Genomic DNA, 23297 nt, shown 5'->3' on the forward strand with positions numbered 1-23297 from the left:
CCTAATTTACATAAGGCACCCACTAAAATGTCATTCAGTGTAACAATCTTCTCAGGCATATTTACAACAAATATATTTTTGTGACATATTAAAAGATGAATTACTTTCACCCCAAATACTAATTAGTTGTAATTCTACATTTTTAAAATTTGCCACTATCCTAGGTTTTGTCTATTTGTCAGTAAGAATTTTTTACTCATTTAAAACACAACAACATTTAATATCCCCCCTTATTCTTTTATATATTTTAATATGTACAGAATAAGTATGTTGTTATATTTTAAATATTTTACATAAATATACAGCCTACAGGTAGGTGAGCAAAAGAGAATTCTTTCATTTATATTTCATATATAATAAAAATCATTCCAACCTCAAACTTTTAAACAGTAGTGCATTTTCTTATAAAAAATAGTGTGACCCTGGACCACAAAACCAGTCATAAGTCACACGGGTATATTTGCAGTAATAGCCAAAAACACATTGTATGGGTCAAAATGATCATTTTTTCTTTTATGCCAAAAACATTAGGATATTAAGTAAATATCATGTTCTGTTGAAGATATTTCTTAAAAATCCTACCATAAATATATGAAACCTTAATTTTTGATTAGTAATATGTATTGCGAAGAACTTCATTTGGACAACTTTAAAGGTGATTTTCTCAATATTTTGATTTTTTTGCACCCGCAGGCACCCTTTTGCATTATCTCGGCCAAATATTGTCCTGTTCTAACAAACCATATTCAGCTTTCAGATGATGTATAAATCTTAATTTAAAAAAAAAAAAAAAAAGACCCTCATGATGGGTTTTTCAGGCTCACAAATAAAGTAAATTGATTTCATTTTGGTTTCTTTTTGATGGTACTCTCCAAATATGTTGCTTCACTGTATCAAACCTCTGCAGATAATTTAAAAACAAGACTATGGAAAGAGTGAGGTATACTAGGACTAGTACAGTATGGGCGGGGCATGCAGGTGACTCTGAAATGGGGCGGGGCATGCAAGTGAGCATAAATTAGGGTGTGGCCATGCAGGCGAGATGTGAACACAGAGTTTTCATTCACATGCCTCATTCACGTCCCATGCAGAGCGTTGTGCTCAGTACCTGGTGATCTCGGAGTCAGGGAGCAGGCCTACGTGATAGTGAGGGAAGTGGGGGATTGAGTGCATGGGGCTTTTATCAAACTCCACGGGGGAGTAGAGACGGGGAGAGGGGGCGCGGTCACTCAGTTTGTTCACAGTGCTGTAAACTGGCTCTGGAGGCCTGGTGTGGGAGAGAAAGAGAGAGGCAGAGAGCAAAGCGGCTAGGGTTAGTGTGCAGATTTAGATTGATAGAGTAGTGACAGACCGATATACTGTATAAGCATTCCACCTAGTGTCAAACATCAAATAATTTTGTGTGTCAGATGTTTTATTAAGTAAATTATTTTGGTGTCAGCCATTAGAAAAACCAATATCGGTCGACCACTTGAAAAAAAGAGGGGGAAAGAGAGAGAGAGAGAGAGAGTAATAACAAAAGCATGTAAGTGGGAGGAACAAGGAAAGAACTGCAACTGGTTAGTTCAACATTTAGCTCTGATAGTTAGTGTTACCATTTTAAAAACTGACTTCCGGTTTCCTCAATTCAGCATCTTCAATCAGCCCTCAGATCTTCAATATTTGCTTTTAATAATTAACGTTCTCTGTTGATGCTGTCATGCCACTGTAAAGAGACTTCACAGAGACTGACATCCAGGGACGTTTTGGACGTTTCATTCGTATTATTCATTCCCTCTGTCTCAATCACTTTTGAACTCTCAAAATTACATATCTGACTGTCGCCGTCTCATTTCATACAAACAATTTAGTCTCTAAGGTTCAAAAACAGAATACGCTGTAGGTAGCATGCATTGTGGGACATTTATTGACATTCAGGACCCAAATGACGGCGCTTTTAAGTCGCTCACCTCAACTGGAAGTGCTGGGAATCAAACCTGTGACCTTCCATCTCATCTAATGAGGGATTTCTGATCAGAAACAGACAATAGGTTAGCATGAAGACAAAACAGACGGCAGTTTATATGAAATTATGTTAAAATGTGCATTCAAAACAGATTAAATGTATTTAGTACTTGTTACGTGTAGCATGCAGAAACAAAACAGAGACACCAACAGATTTCAGGACATCACAACAAGCCCCCTTATACAACATAACTGGGTTTGACACACAAACAGACCAAACCAACCACTCAAAATGTCAGATACACTACAGTTTAATTTTTTTAAAAAGAAGTCAATAGTTTTACTCAGCAAAGATGCGTTAAATGAATCAAAAGCGACAGAAAAGATATGAACAATGTTAAAAGATTTCTAATAAATGCTGTTTTTCTATATATCTTCTATATACCTATATATATGTGCTAATCACTAGTCCCTAACATTCCCCCCAAGTTTCAGTGAGCTGATTTGTAATATCTGGTTGTGGGTAAAAAAAGAGCAAGATCTTATTGTGAAGGCTACATTACACATCTTGCAGATAAAGCAAGTAGGATATATTTGTGACAGGCTCCTCACTAGACCATATTCGCTCTGCGTCGTGTGAGGCTGGCTTGTGTTTGTCTTGAACGGAGATGACTGACAAACACTTTTTTACCTTCCCTACATTCCCTTTTTTCTCTGACTTTCTATCTTTAACAGTACTCATTGTATCTTCACCTCCCCAGTGTCTGTCTCCTCTCTCTCAGTCTCTCACTGCGTGTCTGGCTTCAAATCTGCAATTCTTCCCTTCTCCTTGCCCTTAATACAGGGTCACAGCGGGCTAAATAAAACCATGACAAAACCCTTATTATCAACCACGGCACAAACCCTCTGGCTCTTCACACTGACGGCGAGGGGCAGAGATAGAATTAGGAACAGGCCAGCATCATCGGCTCACATTACGTATATGGAACCAGAAAGTTAACATGATTTATCTAAGTAGCACACGTTTGTAGACAAAAATTTTGATGGTCCTGGAACAATGTATGATATAAAACATTAATTTGTGGTGTTGGTTAGCCCTGTCCACTGTGAAATCTCATTGGTCTAAAATAATTGCGCACTGAACATTAAATACCTTCTGAAGTGACAGCGTGGAAAGACAAATGTCTTGTTAAAAAATACGATTTTGGGAGGGTTTAGGACCAGGGGGCCCACTAGGGGGCCTCAGCTAATTTCTAAGGGGACTTCAAAATCTGAAACCCTATTGTATTTGTTAGAATAGCCAAGGATCAGCAATCTCCACGTAAAATTGATCATGTAGACCAAACCATAAGTCATAGAGACTTGAAACTTGGAGGGATGGTAGCACTCACACCTCCGACAACGTCACCAAGGCTTACCCTAATCGGCCTGATGGGGCGCCACAGCGATCAAAGGTATTAGATCACTTATAACTCCTAAACCAGCAGTCTTAGGCTCAAGTCTCTCATGTCGATGAAATCCTTGGCTTACGCCGGATAAAACGCATGCCTCAGATTTGATCATGAGCTTGAGGAAATTTGCGAGTATTTTGGATTTTTCTGAAAAACCTGCTTTTGTGAACAAGCCCAAACCAGTGCAGGAAGATTCTCTGGAGAGTGAATAATTATAAAAAAAAGTTGAACTTTCAACTCAACCGGTGCAAAAGGACGCCAAAATGTTCGAAAGGGGCAGTGTCACTTTTAGTAAAATGCCTATAACTCCTGAATGGATTGAGATATCCTCACCAAACTCAAAACACTTATGTAAGAGCACAATTTGAGGTCACAGGACAAAAACACAGCACGCAGATCTTGGTCACTTGGTGGCGCTATAAGAAAAAAAACATATAAATACGCAACCGTTTGTCCTATCAACATGAAAATCGCTGTGCACGGTCTTGGTCCAAAGTGCCACAAGTGTCTTTAAGGACATTTGCATATAAAAAAAACATGGCCGGCATTGGCCAATGAAATCTGAGCACCTATTAGACAAGGTTAACAGAGGCCGTTTGGAACAAGCTCGGTGGGCCTGGTTGACTCACGGCCCTAAAATTGAGAAATTTGAAAGAAATTGGCTACTGAGGGCACTATTGCATTTTTCAAGGCCATAAATGATTCTACAATGCACTGTTTTTCACACATAAAATGCAATATTCGTGTCATATGATCAAACTTCTCATTCCGGACAACTTTGCCTCTAGAACCACTGCTGCCAATCAAATTGTTTGTTAAATGATTGAGAAGATGTTAAAAAAACCCTACTTTTGTTAACCACCCCTAGGTTTTCCACTCAGTCTAGAAAACAAAACACTGCAGTATAACTCTCTTGACTCTCAAGGTCAATAATTATCAAAAAAAAAGTTGAAATTTACCCTAAGATTTACCCAAAATCCTATAAAGCCTAAAGGAAAACTCAAAACTACACAAAACCTGGTGAGCATGCGACAGGTGATTCTAAACAAGCATGCAAAGTTTTAAGGAAATCAGACCACAGGTGGTGCTATAACAGTCATACACATTAAAAACTAACATACAATACAGATCAAAAGTCTGGGGTCAGTATGATTTTTAAAAAATGTTTTTTTATAAACAGAAAATGATCATTTTTAGCAAGGATGCATTAAATGATTACTATTTCAAATAAGTGCTGTTCTCTTTAAATATTTTATTCATTAAGTATCCTTAAAACTGTGTTATGATTTCTACAAAAACAGAAAACAGCAGCATAACAGAATTCTGGAATTCCACAGTGATAATTAGAAACATTTCTTAAGGACCAAATCAGCATATTGAATGATTTCTATCGTGTGACACTGAAGACTGGAGTAATGGTTGCTGAAAATTCACCTTTGCCATAATAGGAATAAATTAAAATGTAAAAGAAAATTATTTTATTTGTTATTTCAAATTTCTTACATTTTATTCCTATATTATATTTCACAATTTCACTGTTTTTACTGTATTTTTAACAAATAAATGCAGCCATGTTGCGCATAAGAGACTTCTTTCAAAAGATCTTACAAAACCCAAACTTTTAATGGTAATGTATTGTTCTATTGACACATTTAATGTTAATACTTAAGTTTAAAAGCAAGCAGTTTGCCATCATAACTGCACAAAAAGAAATCTTGTAACTTGTAACTGTAAAAACCACAGCCTACGTGGGGAACCTACAATTCAAAAATGCTAAGAAACATTGGTTTTAAGTAAAGGTTAAAGCTAACCTGATGATTGATAGACTTTACAAAGGATGCTGATGTAAGAACGTGTCCATGACCATATGTACATAACAGTTTCTTAAAATTAAAGTCAGAAATAAAAGTCCTTAAGGTCAGTGACAGCTCCTCCACAAAAGCACAGTTTGCTGAATGACATATTACATAAGAACTCTCTGCCTACACATCTAATAATCATGAATGTCCAGTTCATTAGAGGTGTGCTTAGTAATAATTAAATACTGACCCAAGGTAGCACTGCTGAGTGTGTATGTACATGAGTATGGAACGTTCTGCTTCTGCAGCTGTATTATTCATGATGATTGAATGACCAGGGCGTGTGTGTGTGGGTGAGTGGGTGGGTTTGCTTGCTATCCTATAGCCTCATAGAGGTATGCAATGTATTTGCAACAATTTTTTGTGTAATATTAAAGTGTATTTGTACGCATGACTTTCCTCCCATAATGCATGACGATTACACATAACATGACCAACTCCTACACAGCCCGCATCTTCACACTGTTGCCCTAAACCAAAATGACACATGCACGAACATACGCACGAATAAAAACATGTCCATCCTCCCCCTTGGAACATCTGCTAAATGTCACATCTAATTAATTATTCAACTTGTGAGCCATAACATAAGTTTACATTTATTATGCAAATCTACACGAAATGCTTCATTCCATATTTTACTTAAAATACGTTCCCAAGTCTCTGAACTTAAAAAAAGATATTAGTTGGTACAACATTATGCCTATCCATATTATAATCTTCAGCCAAACTTTTGCTTTTCTTTGATTCTCCTGTGAAAAACACAGATGAAGGGGGCTGAAGTTCCAGAGGGGCTTAGGCATCCTCAAAAACACAGACGACCCGACAGAGAAGAGGGGGTTTAATCTGTTTCTCTGGTCGAACTAGAATTTTTCACAGCAGGGTGACATTAACTGTGGCAGACGTTAACAAGGCTGTCTGTAAAAAAAATGACAAACATGGTTGAGAAATTATAGTGGCAGTTTTGAACTTTGGTATTTATTTAGTAATTAGTTCTTCATCTAAAAATACTCTAGATTTGCAGGAAAACAAAACCCATCTTTCCCCCGTGGATTGACGAAGCTTATTATTGTGAGCGTGGCCATAAGCCAATAATGCTAGTGGAATTCTGGGATTCAGATTCAGCGTGTGTCCGAGAGGCAACAGCCCAAAATACTGTTAAACAACCATTTCTAGACATTCATAACATTGCTATCAAAAGCCTCAGAGGCCCTAAACAACCAGAGGGTACATTAACACATCAAGAAGCCAGCCGGCAGAAAGAGCGCGAGACGAGTTAATCAAAACCGAAGTCTGTTGTGATGTTCTTTGCTATTCTAAATTCACAGTTCTCAAGTTCTCGGATTCAGTTCTGTGCTTGAGTTTTCTTTCCCAGAAAACTCCAGGGATTATGCTCAGTATTCACATCACTCAGAGGTTCAGGTTGCGTCGCAGTGAACCAAACAGATCCCCAGCCCTGCAGTCCTGAACATATGTCTCCCAAAACACCCTTAAAAGCAAGCCAGCATGCAAAAACAAGTTCATGCTGTCGACCCACACTGATACCATTACAGATTCAAGAGTCTGAATCAGTCCTTTTTTTGCAATAAAAAAACTTATGCTATGTGGTTGCTGGGGTGTTCTACATGGTTCCTTACTAAAAAAAGACCACGTCTAAATCTCCATGATATTGTGTACCAACCCAGACTCACTGAAAAACAGGTCAGTGCAAAATGATAATGCATTGCTTCTTGCACATTTCAACCATTTTCAAAATGAAATGTCCAATGAATGGTGCTAAAAGCATGTTCAGGTTTATCCAAAACAGCTGATGTGAAATGGTAAATAATGGTTATTGTGATATAGGGCTGGGCGAGAATAAATTTAACCATATAAAACTTGCTACAATGTTACTGATTAATAATGAACATAAAATGTATCTCTGCATCCTCAAGCTACTATTAAATGTGCATTTCTAAGAGACAAAAAAAGTGATATTATTATTATTATCATTATCAGACAACCCAAACATGTTTCTTGATTTGAAACAATATAACTCATTAGAACATGCAGAAATTATTTTTTCTATTTAGATATTTATTTGTTAAGGGCAATTAATGGTCTGGATTCTACAACTTTCAGTTTAACGCAAAAATCTGACTTTAAACTTGAAAGAAATAATGATTTGACATATATCGTGATAATTATCAATATCGACTCATATGAAAAAAATTATCGTGATCATTTTTTTGCTCATATCACCCAGCTCTATTGTGATATCATGACAGTTTGGAAATGAAATGTACAGTGCTAAAATTGCATTTAGTGCTGTCATAATTAGAGCGTTTCCAGTTTAACAGCATTAAAAATATTTAATGCAGGGGTGGGGCTAGGGTTGGCCACCCTACTCATAACTGCTGCTTTTGTTTCTTTTTCTCTGTAAAAGAAGTGCATTTATTTAGTCGTGGAAAGTCTTTATGACTACATCAAATGGGAGACTTTTCAGAAGCACACTCCAACCTCACTTTAGCGCCAGGCACTACTCAAACGAGCACGGGAAAGGCATGGGTGACGAGGGAGCTTTAGTAGAACAACAGTAAACTGCAGGCAAATGAGATGTTGTCAGTAAAAATGAATTTACCTGTCCTGACAGCCGATATACTGTTCTCGCAGCACGCGCGCTTCAAATGCACACACAAATGTGACGGCGTGTGCTGTAGCCTGTATGATTTTATATTAAATCGTAAATTAAACTACGTGTATGCGTGTCAGATTGGCGTCACGTTTAGCAGCGGCAGCTCTTAGAGTAATAGCAGCCAAATAACCTAATACCCCAACTGCTGTGATGTCTATTAATCAAAGAACAAAAGAAAAAAAAAAAAATTCTGTATATTTCCTACATGCTGAAGGGCACAGGTAAATAATGGGTTTATGTGAAGATTGTTCTAAGCTCACTTAAATTAGATGACGTTATTTTTAAAAGTTTAATAAATGTTCAAATTGATAGCTCTCAATTATACTGTAATGTTGTATGGTTATAGTCAATGGTTAAATATTAGCGAAAAAAAAAAAACAATTTCCTACAGACATCAATAATATTGGTATCAGTGATACATTCAGTCATAAAAAATATTTAACAAGTATTAAAAATACACTGTCTTTGTTGTTTCTACATTAATTTGAAGATTGAATGTGAAATTAAGTATGCTTAAAAACTTTAATGTTAGGTGGGATTAATCGTGATTAATTTCAGAAAAAAAGTGCAATTAGCTATTTTTTTTTTTAATCGATTGACACCACTACTTGCATTTAAAAATAATGTACTAGACTTAGCTTTGAGTTAACTAAGCAAAGTGAAAACAAATATGTATTACTTTAAAGCAACCATGCTATTTTAGCTTGCTTCTTGCATCTTTGAGCTTATTTATTGAGTGTTGAGTATTGCAGAACTCAGACCTGTGTGCGCCACAAATGCACCGGGTCAGCTAATGAGCAAGTTTACCAATAAATACCAATAAAACTTGCTGGTGTTTCAGAGCCGATGTTGTTCTGTACATTCACAACAAACACGGACCAGTAAAAATCCAGGAACATAAAAACAGTACGGAACTAACAGGACAGGAGGGAGTAAAGGATGGGACAGTAAATCCCAAAACAATCCCATCACTACGTGTGATGCCGCTGCTTGATTGTCTTTCGGATTTCCACGGGACACATGGGGGAAGGGGGCTACACAGTCTACCTGTGGGCAGTGGCGTCTGGTAGAAAGGGAGGGAATTACCGTAGGAAGGAAAAACCATCCAACCTGTTAATGTCCTCTTCCCCCAGCAAGTGCTTGGGCAGGGGGGAATATCGGCCGGGGGAGATGGGCGGAAGACTGGACTTATATTCCAGAGTGCCGTTATTACCGGGGGAAGGGATATGATTTTCCATAGCGGGTGAGAATGCTGTATTGAGACAAAGAGAGAGTGTTTATGTTACATACACTGGTTAATCACATTGCCATTTTAGTATCAAATTTCTGAAGTTTAAGAAAGCTTATGTATTATATAATGAAGTTAATGTAGTAAGAATCACTCACAGTGTGTGATATCAGGCGGCCCATAGGGGTCTGAGAGATAGACACTAGTGGGTTTCCCAACCTTTAGGTATACCACATCTGACGTGTTCTTCAATATGGCCACTGCTTCTTCATGGGTCACCTCTTCGAGAGTGTAGTTATTCACCTGGGTGAAAGAGAAAACAAGCGAGATGGGTTAAGCGGGCAATCCAGGGTTGCGTAAACAGTTACGCTCTAGTGGTCAACGGCAAATCAGAGCTGCCAAATGTGTCCTGCCCAGTGGATTACACACAGCACTGATCTTGCTAATTAAATCAAACTCAGTCTTAAAGCGTTTAACAACCCCCTTGGATTAAAAGCAATGGAGTTTGACACTGACACTTGAGCGAAACTTCAGGAATGTAATCAGCCAACTATAGATTCAGCTTATTTCCTAAAGATCTCCTAGGGCTGCTTCCAGGCATTTGGAGAGTGACTTTTTGTTTTTGTTGTGTATGAAGCATCAAAATGGTATGAAACAATCAAAATTTGCCCCAAACTCAAGCCACTAGTTGAGCTAATTGGAGATGCATTTTGGCACATTTGTGGCGAAAATAAACTTAGGAATGAATACAGGGATAGTAGGAAGTATTTTAACATCAAACACTCAAAAGAAGAATAAACATAAAATTTAATTTAAAAAAAAAAAAAGCAAAATCATATACTACAACAACAACAAAACACTAAATACTAACTGGGAAAACCTGAGACTAAATTCAAATACATTTTCATCACTCTAAAACTAACTAAAATAACATTTAAAAAGCCACAAATTACTCACAGTTCTAAAATAAAATAAAATAATTAAAAAAGCCACAAATTAATTTTAGTTCTGATACATGGTACTTTAACTGAGAAATTTAGTGTGATTAGATTCTAGTCAACTTTAATGAATGCATTAACTCTAACAGCCCTGAAATGAAATTAAAACACAAAAACTAAAACACTAAATTAAATTAAAAGACAAAACTAAATCAAACTGAAATAATAAAATAAAATAAAATAAAATAAAATAAAATAAAATAAAATAAAATAAGAAAGCCACAAATTCATTTTAGTTCTGATACATCATATTTTAGCTGAGACATTTAGTGCGATTAAATTCTAGTTAACTTAAAGGAGAAGTCGCATTCACATGTAATGTACTCACCCCCTTTTCATCCAAGATGTTCATATCTTTCTTTCTTCAGTCGTAAAGAAATGATGTTTTTTGAGGAAAACATTTCAGCATTTTTTTCCAAAATAATGGACTAATATGGTGCCCCAATTTTGAACTTCCTCGCTGTTTTACCTGTTTTTTTTTAAGGGTGTTTGATCTTCTTTGCATGTTTACTTTGCAAAGACTGGGTCGGTACTTCTGCAGCAATGTATGAGTTTGAGTTTTTCGACATACCCAAACCGTCATGAACCAGAAAAAAACAGAGTTCAGGGAAAGCAAGGCAAGACGAGTGTTTGAGATGAAAAAGTATTTAAATTGTATTTCTTTAATGAAAATAACTGATCATTTCGCTAGATAAGACCTTTCTTCCTCGGCTGGGATTATTTACAACCACATTTTGGATCGTTTGAATCCGTATTTAAACTGCATTTTGGAAGTTCAAAATCGGGGCACCATATCAGTCCATTATATGGAGAAAAATGCAGAATGTTTTCCTCAAAAAACATAATTTCTGTACAAATGAAGAAAGAAAGACATGAACATCTTGAATTACAAGGGGGTGAGTAAATTATATGTGAATCTTTGTTTTGGAAGTGGACTTCTCCATTAAATTAATGCATTAACTCTGACAGTCCTAAAATGAAATGAAAAATACAAAAACTAAAACTAAACAAAAGACATAAAAACATAAAATAAAATAAAAAAGAGGTCAATGAGCCATACCATAAGCAGTCTGTCTCCAACTTGTAACCGTCCGTCCTTTTGTGCAGCTCCCCCATCAATGATTTTTGTGACATAAATGCTGTTATCACCTGGGATGTGCTGGTTTCCCACACCACCTGCAATACTGAAGCCGAGCCCTATGGGATTTTAATAAAGGACAAATCAAAAGTGTTAGCTGTGTCCCCAGAGAGACAGTGACAACAGACTACCGCTAATTTACCATACTACTGTCATTTCCTCAAAGAAGCAATGTTGAATTTTTCCAGAACTGACTACTAGTAATAAACAGTACTCAAAAATCTCTCAGAGCAGCAAGTATACACTTTCCTCAAGCATAATCAAGTTCCTCTGTTTCCTAAAGGAGAAAACAAGTGTTGTACTGTAGAGTGTGTTAATGGTGTTTTGGTTTGAGGAGTCTACGGTGCCCGAAGCTCTTCCTCCAAATGTGCTCAAATGCTTCTATGTGTGTGTATATGTGTGATGCATTTTCCTCTATGTGCTCTGAATAATGCATCAAAGCTGTGCCTTTCTCAGGATATAGTTGTGTTTATTGCTCCGCCCAAACAACAACCAGTCGGGCTCAGTGGAGTTTCAAATCTTGATTTGTTTTCCATTTATCTTTGCACCCTAGATATGAATGTGTACATGCGTAATAGCCTATTTTCTTTTATAACAGCAAAAATACTGGATGCAAACTAGGAATGTGCCAAACTATGAACAAACAAAACCAAAGTAAAAATGACTTTTTGCAAAGCAGCCAACCACCGTGACACTTCCATAATGCAAACCGTGACAAGCAGCTCAGGTAACAGATGGGTTTTACGGTAATTGTAAATTCGAAACCTTTTGGTCCTTTTATGAGTTTGATTTCGGTGACGGTTTCCAGCATTGGTCTCCTCCTGCGCACATAGAGCCTCACAATCGATCCGGCCGCTTTCAGAGCCTCCACCGCCTTACTGTGAGACACCTCTGAGACATCTGCGTCGTTCACACGCAAAATACAGTCATTTACTCTGCGGAGAGAAATAAGAGCGAGGAGTTAGTTTTCTGGAGTCCTCAGTGCGTGGTTCAGCCTCCTGCAGAGAGTTCCAGATCACGGCAGCCTGTGGTCCAAGGACAGCTGCCTCCTGGGGCATGCTCACATTTTGCAGCTGAGACCCAGCAAACAAGCACACACACTCAACCAAAACATGAACACACACACACGTATATATGCAACATATACACAATTGATTTAATACATATGTATATATAGCTGAAAAGTGTTCAACAACTAAATTTAGTCAGTTTAACATGATGCCTATGGCAACCTATAGTGGCGATCTAAATAAAAACAGGTATCATAGATTTCAAAATTGACATGTATAGAGAGCGTGAGAGACGTCTTTATAAATAAAGAAGTCTTTTCTGCTTTTCTGCGTTTATTTTATTAAAAATACAGAAATTTGTAATATTGTGAAATATTATTGTAATTTAAAATAGTGGTTTACTGACCCTAGTGTATATAATAGTATATAAATTATATGAAAATAAAACAAAGATTTATTTATTTTGCATTTATTTATTTAATAATGAATATAGTCACTTTGTTTAATTTTAGTTATTTTTTTGTGTATAACATGTTTTAATCATTTAATCATATATATAAAAAGTATTAAAAATTAGTATTAAAACATATATTCATATAATTGTTGTTGAACAATGTCTCATTCATGTCACTGATCCCAGTCCAACATTATGTCCAATATAGAATCTCTGATGCAACTTCCTGTTCCTTTGCTCCTCGAATCTTTAAAGCCTGCATGATCTATCCAGAGACTGCTCTGCTTCCAACACTCCCAAAGTCAAACAAGGGTAGAGCAGAAAAAAACTCCATACACAATGTAATTGCTTCTCTAAATGCTGTTCACCTCCAACTCACAATAAATCTATCACGGCTTCTTGGCGAACGTTCAAAGTGTCGTATTCTTTTAAAAGAGCAAACGCAGAATATGGGGTGGACAGGAAGGGGAATAGAAAGAGAAAAAGAGAGAAAGACGCTAACGGGGATAAGGCAGAATACTGAACGTTAAAGCCTAGAGAGAACAAGCAAGAGGAGGATTGGTGATGCTCCAAGCCCTGACAGACCTGATTGAGAATGAGAGGATAAAAGAAAACAGCCAAGTCATGGAGCAGAGCAGGGGGAAAGGCTCAGACGGGGCTGACACATGCAGCTGCTGTTCGCAGCGCCGTACACACACGCATACAAAGCACAGGAAGATCTGCTATCTCTCCAGCACAATCTAATTACACTTGCTTCTAATAAAACAACCCTCTCAATCAACTCCTGATCAGCCCTGACATGAATTTCAAACACATCCAGCCTTCAGCCTCTTCAGAAATAGCCAGAGGAACATCTTATTGGTCAAAGAATGCTCTTTCATAGATCAGGAGACTTGAATTGAGTTCTGCCATATTATTGAATAATCAACTTTCTACCTAATTCTTTGGGAGACATAAAAATAGAAACAAATGAGATAATTGTCTGCATACAGCAAGAGTGTATAGTACGTGTTTGTGGACTGTATCTTATAATTTAGTATTTGTGGAATGGAAAATAATTATATTCATCAAAACTTTTGATTGTCAAAATATAAAAATATCTTGTAAGTTCCACAAATGAAAGACAGTCATGAGGGTGAGTAAATTATAAAATCTTCATTTTTAAGGGGAACTATCCCTTTCATTTACTATTCCTTCTGTTGTCATTTTTTTACAACTAAATGTTCACAAAATCAAGACCAGAATCTTTAAATCTTGCATATTTACGTAAAATGTATAATGCATACTTGTTTGTTTTTACCCTGTGGAAGACTGACACGCTCTGAAAGCGATTTGGTCAGGTCTATTCGTTATACCCACACACGTCACCTCAGACCTCGCAGATGGTAAATTTTTTAAAGTACCTCGCGGTCAGAGTGTGTGGCAGTCAGCAGAAAACTTCAGGTACTTCAGCTCTCCAGAGAGACATTAGGACTGTGATAAACAGCCCAGTTTCAATCATTTACAGCAGCGAGAGGCAAACGGGAGGGAAGGAAAAAGAGCGAGGGAGGTGGAGAGAATGAGAATGCTCTACGAAGCCAGAGCAATAAGCGAGATCATTATGTTTCCAAAAAGAAAATTACCTAGTGATCTACTGAATTTATCTCCATCTTAGTAAGTAACAGTATTACTTCCTCTGACAATCCTTCAGTTCATCAAAATTTTTAAAAGCGAAAAGTTACCCCAAAATGAAAATTCTAAAACGAATTACTTACCTTTATGTTGTTCCAAACCCGTAAGACCTTCATTCACCTTCGGAACACAAATTAAGCTATTTTTGAGGAAATCTAAGAGTTTTTTGATTCTGCAAGCTCTCGGATTTCATCAGAAATATCTTAATTTGTGTTTCGAAGATGAGCAAAGGTCTTACGGGTTTGGAAAGACAGGATGAGCATTTCATTTTTTAGGTGAACTATCCCTTTAAAATCAACTCATCACTTCTATAATGGGCATAAAATAGGTCAAAAAAAGTATAAGATCACTATTTGTATTACATACACTCAGAAATAAATATTCCTGCAGACTTTTTTTCTGTATCAATGCCATAGTAGAACCTTTTTGGGTTCCCCAAGAAATCTTAAAGTGAACAGTTCTTAAAATAAATACTTTTTTTCTTAGTGTGAAGGACATTTTAATATTCTAAAGAACCTTTTTTCCACTAAGAACTTTTTTTGTATAATTTTTTGTATAAGGTTTTATGGATGTCAAAGGTTCTTTATGGAACCATAGATGCCAGTAAAGAACCTTTATTTTTAAGTGTGCATTACATTTCATACATATATATATATATATATTCAGATTTAAATATTCTCTAAACACACACTAATTAATTAATTAATTATATGCTCATCAAGGCTGCATTTATTTAATGAAAAATCCAGAAAAAAAAGTAATATTGTGAAATATTATTTCAATGTAAAATAACTGTTTTCTATGTGTAAATATATTTAGAAATGTAATTACTTCCTGTAATGCAAAGCTGAATTTTCAGCATCATTACTCCATATTTTTTGGGAACCTGTCCTGTCCTTTTTAGGAATCCTGTTTTTTCAAGTTTTTATTAAAAAGAACAAAATTGATTTAAAATAGATATATTTTGTAACAATATATATTTTGTAACTACCATTTAAAATTTTTTGGTCAGTACATTTTTATCCTTTCCTTTTTTTTTGAAAGAAATTAATACATTTATTCAGCAAGGATGTGTTGAATTGATAAAAACTGATAGCAAAGACTTATATTGTTAGAAAATATTTCTATTTTGAATAAATGCTGTTCTTTTAAAACTTTTTATTCATCAAAGAATCCTGAAAAAAAGAATCAAAGTTCCAAAAAAATATTGTTTTCTTTATTGATAATAAAAGTAATAAATCAGCATATTAAAATGATTTCTGAAGGATCATGTGACACTGAAGATTGGAATAATGGTTGATGAGAATTCAGCTTTGCATCACAGGAATAAATTATAATTTAAAATATATTAAAATAGAAAACCATTATTGTAAACTATAATAATATTTCACAACATTACAGTTTTTTTCTGTATTTTTTGATCAAATAAATGCAGCCTTGATGGACAAAAGAGAATTCTTTTAAAAAAAAAAAAATTTAAAAATCTTACTGATCCCAAACTTTTGAATGGCAGTGTATATTTTTATATATAAGCATCAACAATTGTATGTAACACAACAAATGCATGCGCACAAGTGTGATATGAAACACTGGCCCACCTGAGTCTGCCATCTTCAGCTGCCGCTCCTCCAGGGATGATCTTTGTGATGAAGATCCCAGGATCATCGCCGATGTGAGGGTTATCTGTACCACCTGCTATACTAAACCCCAACCCTGAGTTACCCTGAGGAGACACACACACATACAGAGGAACATATTAAAGCTGGATTGCCCCTTTATTAGACCTTCGCCTCAGTGAAAAGAGCCTGAATAACAGAACCACAACAGAATGAACAAAAAGAGAGAAGCATAACATAGCTTTTATAGTTTTATAAGAGGCGCACTTCGCTACCCATGACTCATCAGTGTTTACAGTTTGGCACGGCGTGCGCCTCTGAGCAACGCAAACTCACAAATCAAAACCTGTCACAACCGTGGGCCAGAGCCACATTTAACATCTCTGAGACATAAATAGACTAACAGGCTAATATTTTGAAGTGACGTGTTTATGATGGGGCTCTCCGGGGTGCTGCCTTGGTATAATACACAGGCTTTTAGGCTTTAAATAAAGTGGATCGTGAGAAGAATTAATCTTTGCTGATTAGATATGTTCACTGGCTATGCTGAGAGGTTGTCTCTGTTTTATAGAACAGCAAAGGCAAAACCTAAACTTTAGCGTCAGGGTGGAGAGATGGTTTTAAAGTGAAAGAAAGACTGAGAAATGGGTGACAATAACAGATCAGCCCCTAGCAGCAGAGTTATCGCCTCGGCATGTATCCAATTTTCTAGCTTGTAATCTCAGTTGAGTCTGCAGAAACCCCTGAATATACACTCTCAGCCTCCTGGCTCCAGGGTCGGACAAATCTGCGCTCCCTCTGGTCTAGTTGACCTTTGCTATTGTCCGTGCTCTGTGTCTAGTCATGTGGATCCGATTGCAGCTGCCAGAATGTCATCTGCAGCCGTCTAATTTTCTCTCGCTTTCTCTCTCTCACACTGCCTCTACTGTGCACCCCAGGCTTTCACTTGCAAATAAAGCACATACAGTGGCCCAATTAAGAGGGTTCTGTGATATCTGTCTAAATTGAAGCTTCAGTAATACTTTCCAACGAATTTGTATAATGCATTATTAAAGGTATTCTTACTTTTATAACAATGCATTCATAAATATGTATATGGGCGATTCTACAGAATTGGTGCAAAGTCAGAGTTGGAAACATCTTTTGTAAAAATGTCTTTTTCCACAATTTTTTTATGTATGCAAACTGCATAATACCCAAGGTACACATTTCTAGTAATTGTGCAGTGAATTTTCATATTGTACTTTCAGAAAGTTTTGGAATATTTGTCAATACTGAAACACAGAAATATATAATTTAATAAGAAGGGTTACATTGACCTATTAAGATTTTGCTTACTGTTTATCTACCTTGTAAATATTTTTTTTTTTTGCTAAGTTTTAGAGGTAAATAAATAGCAATTACAATTTTAATAATATTTCAAGTATTTTGAATCCAATTTTTCATTGTAAAAGGCAAAAAGTTGATCATACTGATTTCAAAGCTAAGCTTTCATTAGTTGAATATACATTGAACCAAACATCATAACATCTTAGTTGATAATTCAATATACTTCATTTTCGACAAAACATCCCATGTTTTGGTCGTGACGACAGATTTTCAGTAGTGACCATATTACATTATAGAATTTTAACCCACATACTAAAACACTACAAAAACATACTAAAATATTTAAAATTCCCCCCCAAATAAAGGATTATATGTTCCCATGTTTTGGACGTTTAAAGAGACAAGTTAAAAGATGCTAATCAGCACAAGGTTAACTAGCACAGTTCTGAACAGTACACACGTACAAACTAAATTTTATTAAATAACACCCCCAAAAAACAATGATGTCACTACCAAAAGTTGTTTCGGTCTTGACTGTTTTGGTAGTGACAATTTTAGATACTTTGAGCTCAGCTCAAAGATGCTAATCAGCACATGGTTAGCTAGCACAGTCAACAGTTATACAGTTGTACAAACTACATTTTATGTAGTATATTACGTTTTATAGAATAACACCCCCAAAAAACAGTGATGTCACTACCAAAACTTTACCAAATGTTTCAGTAGTGGCTGTTTTGGTAGTGGCAATTTTAGATCATTTTAAACCTAGCTTAAAGATGCTGATCAGAAAATGGTTAAACAAATGTCACTACTGAAACTTCACCAAATGTTTTGGTTGTGACTGTTATGATAGTGACAATTTTAGATACTAATCAGCGAAGTTCTGAACAGTTGTACACACATAAAAACTACATTTTATGGAATAACACCCAAAAAAACAATTATGTCACTATCGAAACTTCACCAAAGTTCGGTAGTGCCAATTTTAGATACTTTTGAGCCTAGCTCAAAGATGCTAATCAGCATACGGTTAGCTAGCACAGTTCTGAACAGCTGTACACATATAAAAAACTAAATGTTCTGGAATATCACCCAAAAAAGTGTGCTCTGTGGTATTAATTGCGGTTTGGTAATGACATTCCTTAAAGTTACACACAGATTTTTCAGACTTTTGAACACATTTGCCTCAAAATGATGGGGCATATCTACTCAGCATGTAGCTATGAGAGAGAAGGACACATGAAAATTTCCTGATCATAAATGTAGGGGTGTAGTTAAAATAAGTTTCAGCCATTGGACTAAAACATACATTGTTTCAGTAGTGACATGAAAACGAAGGACACAATTTTTTTTTTTACATTTTAAGTTTCATAATTTACAAAAAAATTTTTAGAAAATCAAAAATGCATAAAATGCTAAATTATTTCAATATAATTTCATAAGTTAAAATTTAGGGGTTAGGGTTCAGGACAGCCACCTCCCAATTGAAAGTACCAAATAAATGATGATTTTATATTTATTAAGCTTATTGATATTTTAAATATTGTTATGGGTTTCAATGGATAGTAGAAGGATCTTAATAAACATCTAAGATTAGAATACCTAAATGCTTTTTAAATGTGCTTTTTTTTTGGGCGGGCCAGCAGTATGCACCAGTTCTGTAGACTGGCCCATATACGGAAATGTAATCGAGAGCTTTTTACAATGACTAGTCAAAAACAAAAAAGCAATCATCATTAAATCAAATGATCTCACATTCCTAATCACAGGCTAAGCTTGTTCTATGACTGGTCATGTTTTACGGTTATGTTTCAAGATCATACTCACAATCCAAGCTGTGAATGATTGTATTATCATGCGGAAGAACTCACACGGGCATAAAACATGACATGCTCAACTCAACTCCGAGTCTACGTATTTACGGCTGTGTACTGTGTACTGAGAGAGAGAAACACTTACCCGCTCTAATGTAATCTCTTCAAATTCATATTCAATTTCTGTCCCATTTACCTATTGGAGAGAAAAAAAAATAAAATCCCATTAGATGTGTTTGCAGATGCAATTCAAAGAGGGCATTAATCATTCAACCGTCACATTAAATATCTAACTGCGATGCTACAATGAGATCCTAAACCGGCAGCAGCCAAATGATGTGGAAAGAGGTTCATAACAGTTCAAAATATTTTGTGCGAGCTTAAGGACTAAATTGAAAACGATGTGATAAAGGATAAGTCAAATAAGCATTCAACTCGTTCTCCTTGCATGAAACAGTCACGGGGCTTTCATACATCTTCAGCAGACATTGAGCCTCATATCTATTCAGCTCACCGCATTAGATATAATTGTCTAAATCTGAGTCCAGACACTAAAATCCATAATCATTTACCTGCTTGTACAATGGGACCAGGCCTCTGGGGCAGACATGCTATCTCAAGCAGCCTTTTGGAGATTAATTCATACTCAACGCACTGTTAGAAATGACATTGAAAGACAACTAATCCAATTTCAAGTTCAATTTCAAATAAGGGTCATCTTTGTGCTTGATTGGAGACATTCATCTTAATTATTTATTAATAAGTGAAGCAAACGTAATGGCTGTAAGGTGCTCTAATACATGCTAAAGAGATTTTCAAGCAGCACGGCTGCTCTCATGTTTATAATTTCAGCACACAAACATGCTCCACTTTTGGCTGCTTCAGATACACTACAATGTACACTGAATCTGTAAAAGAAAAAAAAAGTTAGGGCTGTCACACGATTAATCGTGATTAATTGCACATAAAATAATACTTTAAGTTTGCAAATTAATGTATATATTTAAGATAAATATATGTACAAAATATTTTTATTTATATATAGCAAATTCTATAAAAATTATAATACATATACTTGTAAATATTTCTTAAATATATACATGAATGTGTTTGTATTAATAAATACATAATAAACACATATTAGGCAAACTCAAACTTTTATTTTGTATGCGATTAATCGTGATTAATCGTTTAACAGCCCTAAAAAAAATTATAAAATATATCCATAATTATTTTAGTTTCATATTATAGTTACATACTACGTACTATTATATATAGTTTTATATATAGTTCAAAAGTCAGTAAGATTTTTTTATTCATTTATTTGACCAAAAATAAAATAAATCAGTAATATTGTGAAATATTACTACAATTTAAAATAACCTGAAATAAATAAGTATAAATAACGCAATTTGTGTACGTTTTTACGATGTTTTACAACTATTAGACTATTTATTTTCTGTGGTAACCAGCATCATTTCACAGGTGCTGTCCACAGACCATGTTGTGAACAAGGACATTTTATGTTGAAGTGCCTCGATAATGAGGCAGCCTTGGCATTTCCAGTGAGTGTGCATGTTTCACATTTTGACTTTTTTTTATACTGAGGGGAGTATTTCAGACAGCTGGAGAAAGAGAAACAGTCATTCATGGCTAATTGAAACCCAGTGAACAAGCTCATTTATGCCTCAGCCACCTCAGCTGTTCAACAGAGAGAAAGAGAGAGAGAGAGAGACATCGCTGAATACGGTCTCGCTGCTCTCCTCAGAGCGACATGACCTTTCATTTACAGCATCAGTTGGAAGCCTCTAGACTACACCTGCTCTTAAACATGAGGACCAAACAGATGTCAAGAGCGCAGAGCTGAATGCAGTATCTCACTCAACATTTCTCAGATGAATTCATTTGTTGAATTCTAGCTGACATTCTTCAGCCATGCAGGGAGATTCGGTAAAGTATTTAGTCAGTTGGTCCACAGTCAAAACCAGGATGAATTACTTAAGGGGGCATTTGGAATCTTGAATCAGACACAAAGTGGATACATTACTGTAACTACTAAAATTGGTTCTCCTCTATAATCAAAAGACAGAAGGCACATGGACGTGCATATGTATAACACTAAAACTATAAAAGCCTGTTTCCTCCAGTGAATAAAAAAGGACTTTTTTTCCCACAATTGTGAGACATAAACTCGCAATTACGAGTTATAAATTCAAAATAGCAGGATATAAACTCGCAATTCTGCCTTTTCTCTCGCAATTTTGACTTTTTCACAATTGCAAGTTACAAAGTTAGAATAGTGGTATATAAACTGGCAATTTTGACTTTTCCTCGCAGTTGGTATCTTGCAATTCTGACTTTTTTCTTGCAAATGTGAGTTCGAATCTCGCAATTCTGACTTTTTCTCAGAATTGTGAGATAAACTCGCAATTGCGTGTTATAAAGTCAGAACAGCGGGATACAAACTCGCAGTTCTGACTTTTTTCTTGCAAATGCTAGTTTGTATCCTGCAATTCTGACTTTTTTTTTTTGCAATTCTGACTTTTTCTCAGAACTGTGAATTATAATGTCAGAATAGTGGTACATAAACTTGCAATTCTGACTTTTCCTCACACATGCAAGTATCTCACAATTCTGACTTTTTTTCACGAATGCGAGTTAGTATCTTGCAGTTCGGACTTTTGTTCTCTCAAATGTGAGTTTGTACTTTGCAATTCTGACTTTTTTTTTTTTTTTTTTACAATTCTGACTTTTTCCCTAAATTGTGAGATATAAACTCACAATTGTGAATTATAAAGTCAAGTAGTGATATATAAACTCACAATTCTGACTTTTTTCCTCTCAAATGCAAGTTTGTATCTCGTGATTCTGCCTTTTTTCCTCACAAATGCGAGCATCTCGCAATTCTGACTTTTTTCTTGCAAATGCGAGTTTGTATCTTGCAATTCAGATTTTTTTCTCTCAAATGCAAGTCTGTATCTCGCAATTCTGACTTTTTCTCAGAATTGTGAGATATAAACTCGCAATTGTGAATTATAAAGTCAAGTAGTGATATATAAACTCGCAATTCTGATGTTTTCTCGCAGATGCAAATTAGTATCTTGCAATTCTGACTTCTTTCCTCTCAAATGCAAGTTTGTATCTTGTAATTCTGAGTTTTTTTCCTCACAAATGTGAGCATCTCGCAATTCTGACTTTTTTCTTGCAAATGCGAGTTTGTATCTTGCAATCTTAACTTTTTTTTCTTGTGATTCTGACTTTTTCAGAATTGTGAGATATAAACTCTGAACATAATCTAAAAAAGGTTATGTTCTTAGAATTGTGAGTTTTTTTCCTCACAATTGCGATTTTATATCATGCAATACTGACTATATATCTTGCAACTACGAGTTTCTATCACACAAATCTGAGAAAAAAGTAAAAAAGTGCGAGTTGAAAAAGCACAGTTCTGCGAACAAATGTCCGAAGTATGTTTGTATCACAATTTTGAGAAAAAAATTTGAATTGTGAGAAAAGAGTCACAATTATTCACAATTATTATAATTTTTATATATATTTTTTTTATTTAATATATGTAAAGTAAAATAAAAAATGATTATATGCATAAAATAAAAATAGATCTGAAAACTATAACTCAAAGATACATATGCATAACCCTAAAATAAAATAAATTCAATAAAGTAAATAATCTACATCAACTGAATATTACAAATCCGAAATGCAGAGAAGTTATCCAAAATTAAACAATACTATAAACATGATTCGCAATTTCATATGACTGCTCACAGATACAGTGCTGTGAACATTACTACAGAGTGATAAATGTCTCAAGTTTAAATTCCCAATGAGTTTAGTTTAAGTTAAACCTGAGTTTACCCAAAATCAAAATCAAATAAATCAAAAGAAACCCTGTAATATAGAAACTACACAAATAATATAATGAAATTGTTGGCCAGATACAACATCTGTTATGGCCACTGTCTGAGTCAAAATGTATTCCCAGTGCACACAAGTACTTCTGTTTGACGCTAGCTAATCAGAGCGGCAGAAGCCGTGCCGCTTCTCCTCAGTTTCGTCAGCATGTGTGTGCGAGGGCTCTTTAGAACACCCT

The 23297-nt window shown here is 35.5% G+C and overlaps 1 protein-coding gene across 28 annotated transcripts in view; it reads right to left on the minus strand.

Moving 5' to 3' along the window:
- dlg2 (discs, large homolog 2 (Drosophila)) overlaps positions 1 to 23297 on the minus strand; it is a 273796-nt gene that overhangs the window by 67120 nt on the left and 183379 nt on the right. For 20 of the 28 annotated variants that reach the window (XM_051121178.1, XM_051121202.1, XM_051121177.1 and 17 more), the window contains 8 exons: positions 19332 to 19382; positions 16026 to 16150; positions 12058 to 12227; positions 11215 to 11351; positions 9315 to 9459; positions 9015 to 9180; positions 1950 to 2009; positions 1109 to 1267 (listed from right to left, as the gene is read on the minus strand). In XM_051121178.1, coding sequence (XP_050977135.1) covers positions 1109 to 1267; positions 1950 to 2009; positions 9015 to 9180; positions 9315 to 9459; positions 11215 to 11351; positions 12058 to 12227; positions 16026 to 16150; positions 19332 to 19382 — 1013 coding nt within the window. The remainder of the gene's footprint in view (positions 1 to 1108; positions 1268 to 1949; positions 2010 to 9014; positions 9181 to 9314; positions 9460 to 11214; positions 11352 to 12057; positions 12228 to 16025; positions 16151 to 19331; positions 19383 to 23297) is intronic. The other 8 variants (XM_051121189.1, XM_051121188.1, XM_051121187.1 and 5 more) reach the window with 4 other exon arrangements.

Source organism: Labeo rohita, chromosome 10 (assembly GCF_022985175.1).
Source record: "Labeo rohita strain BAU-BD-2019 chromosome 10, IGBB_LRoh.1.0, whole genome shotgun sequence".
Lineage (NCBI taxonomy): Eukaryota > Metazoa > Chordata > Actinopteri > Cypriniformes > Cyprinidae > Labeo > Labeo rohita.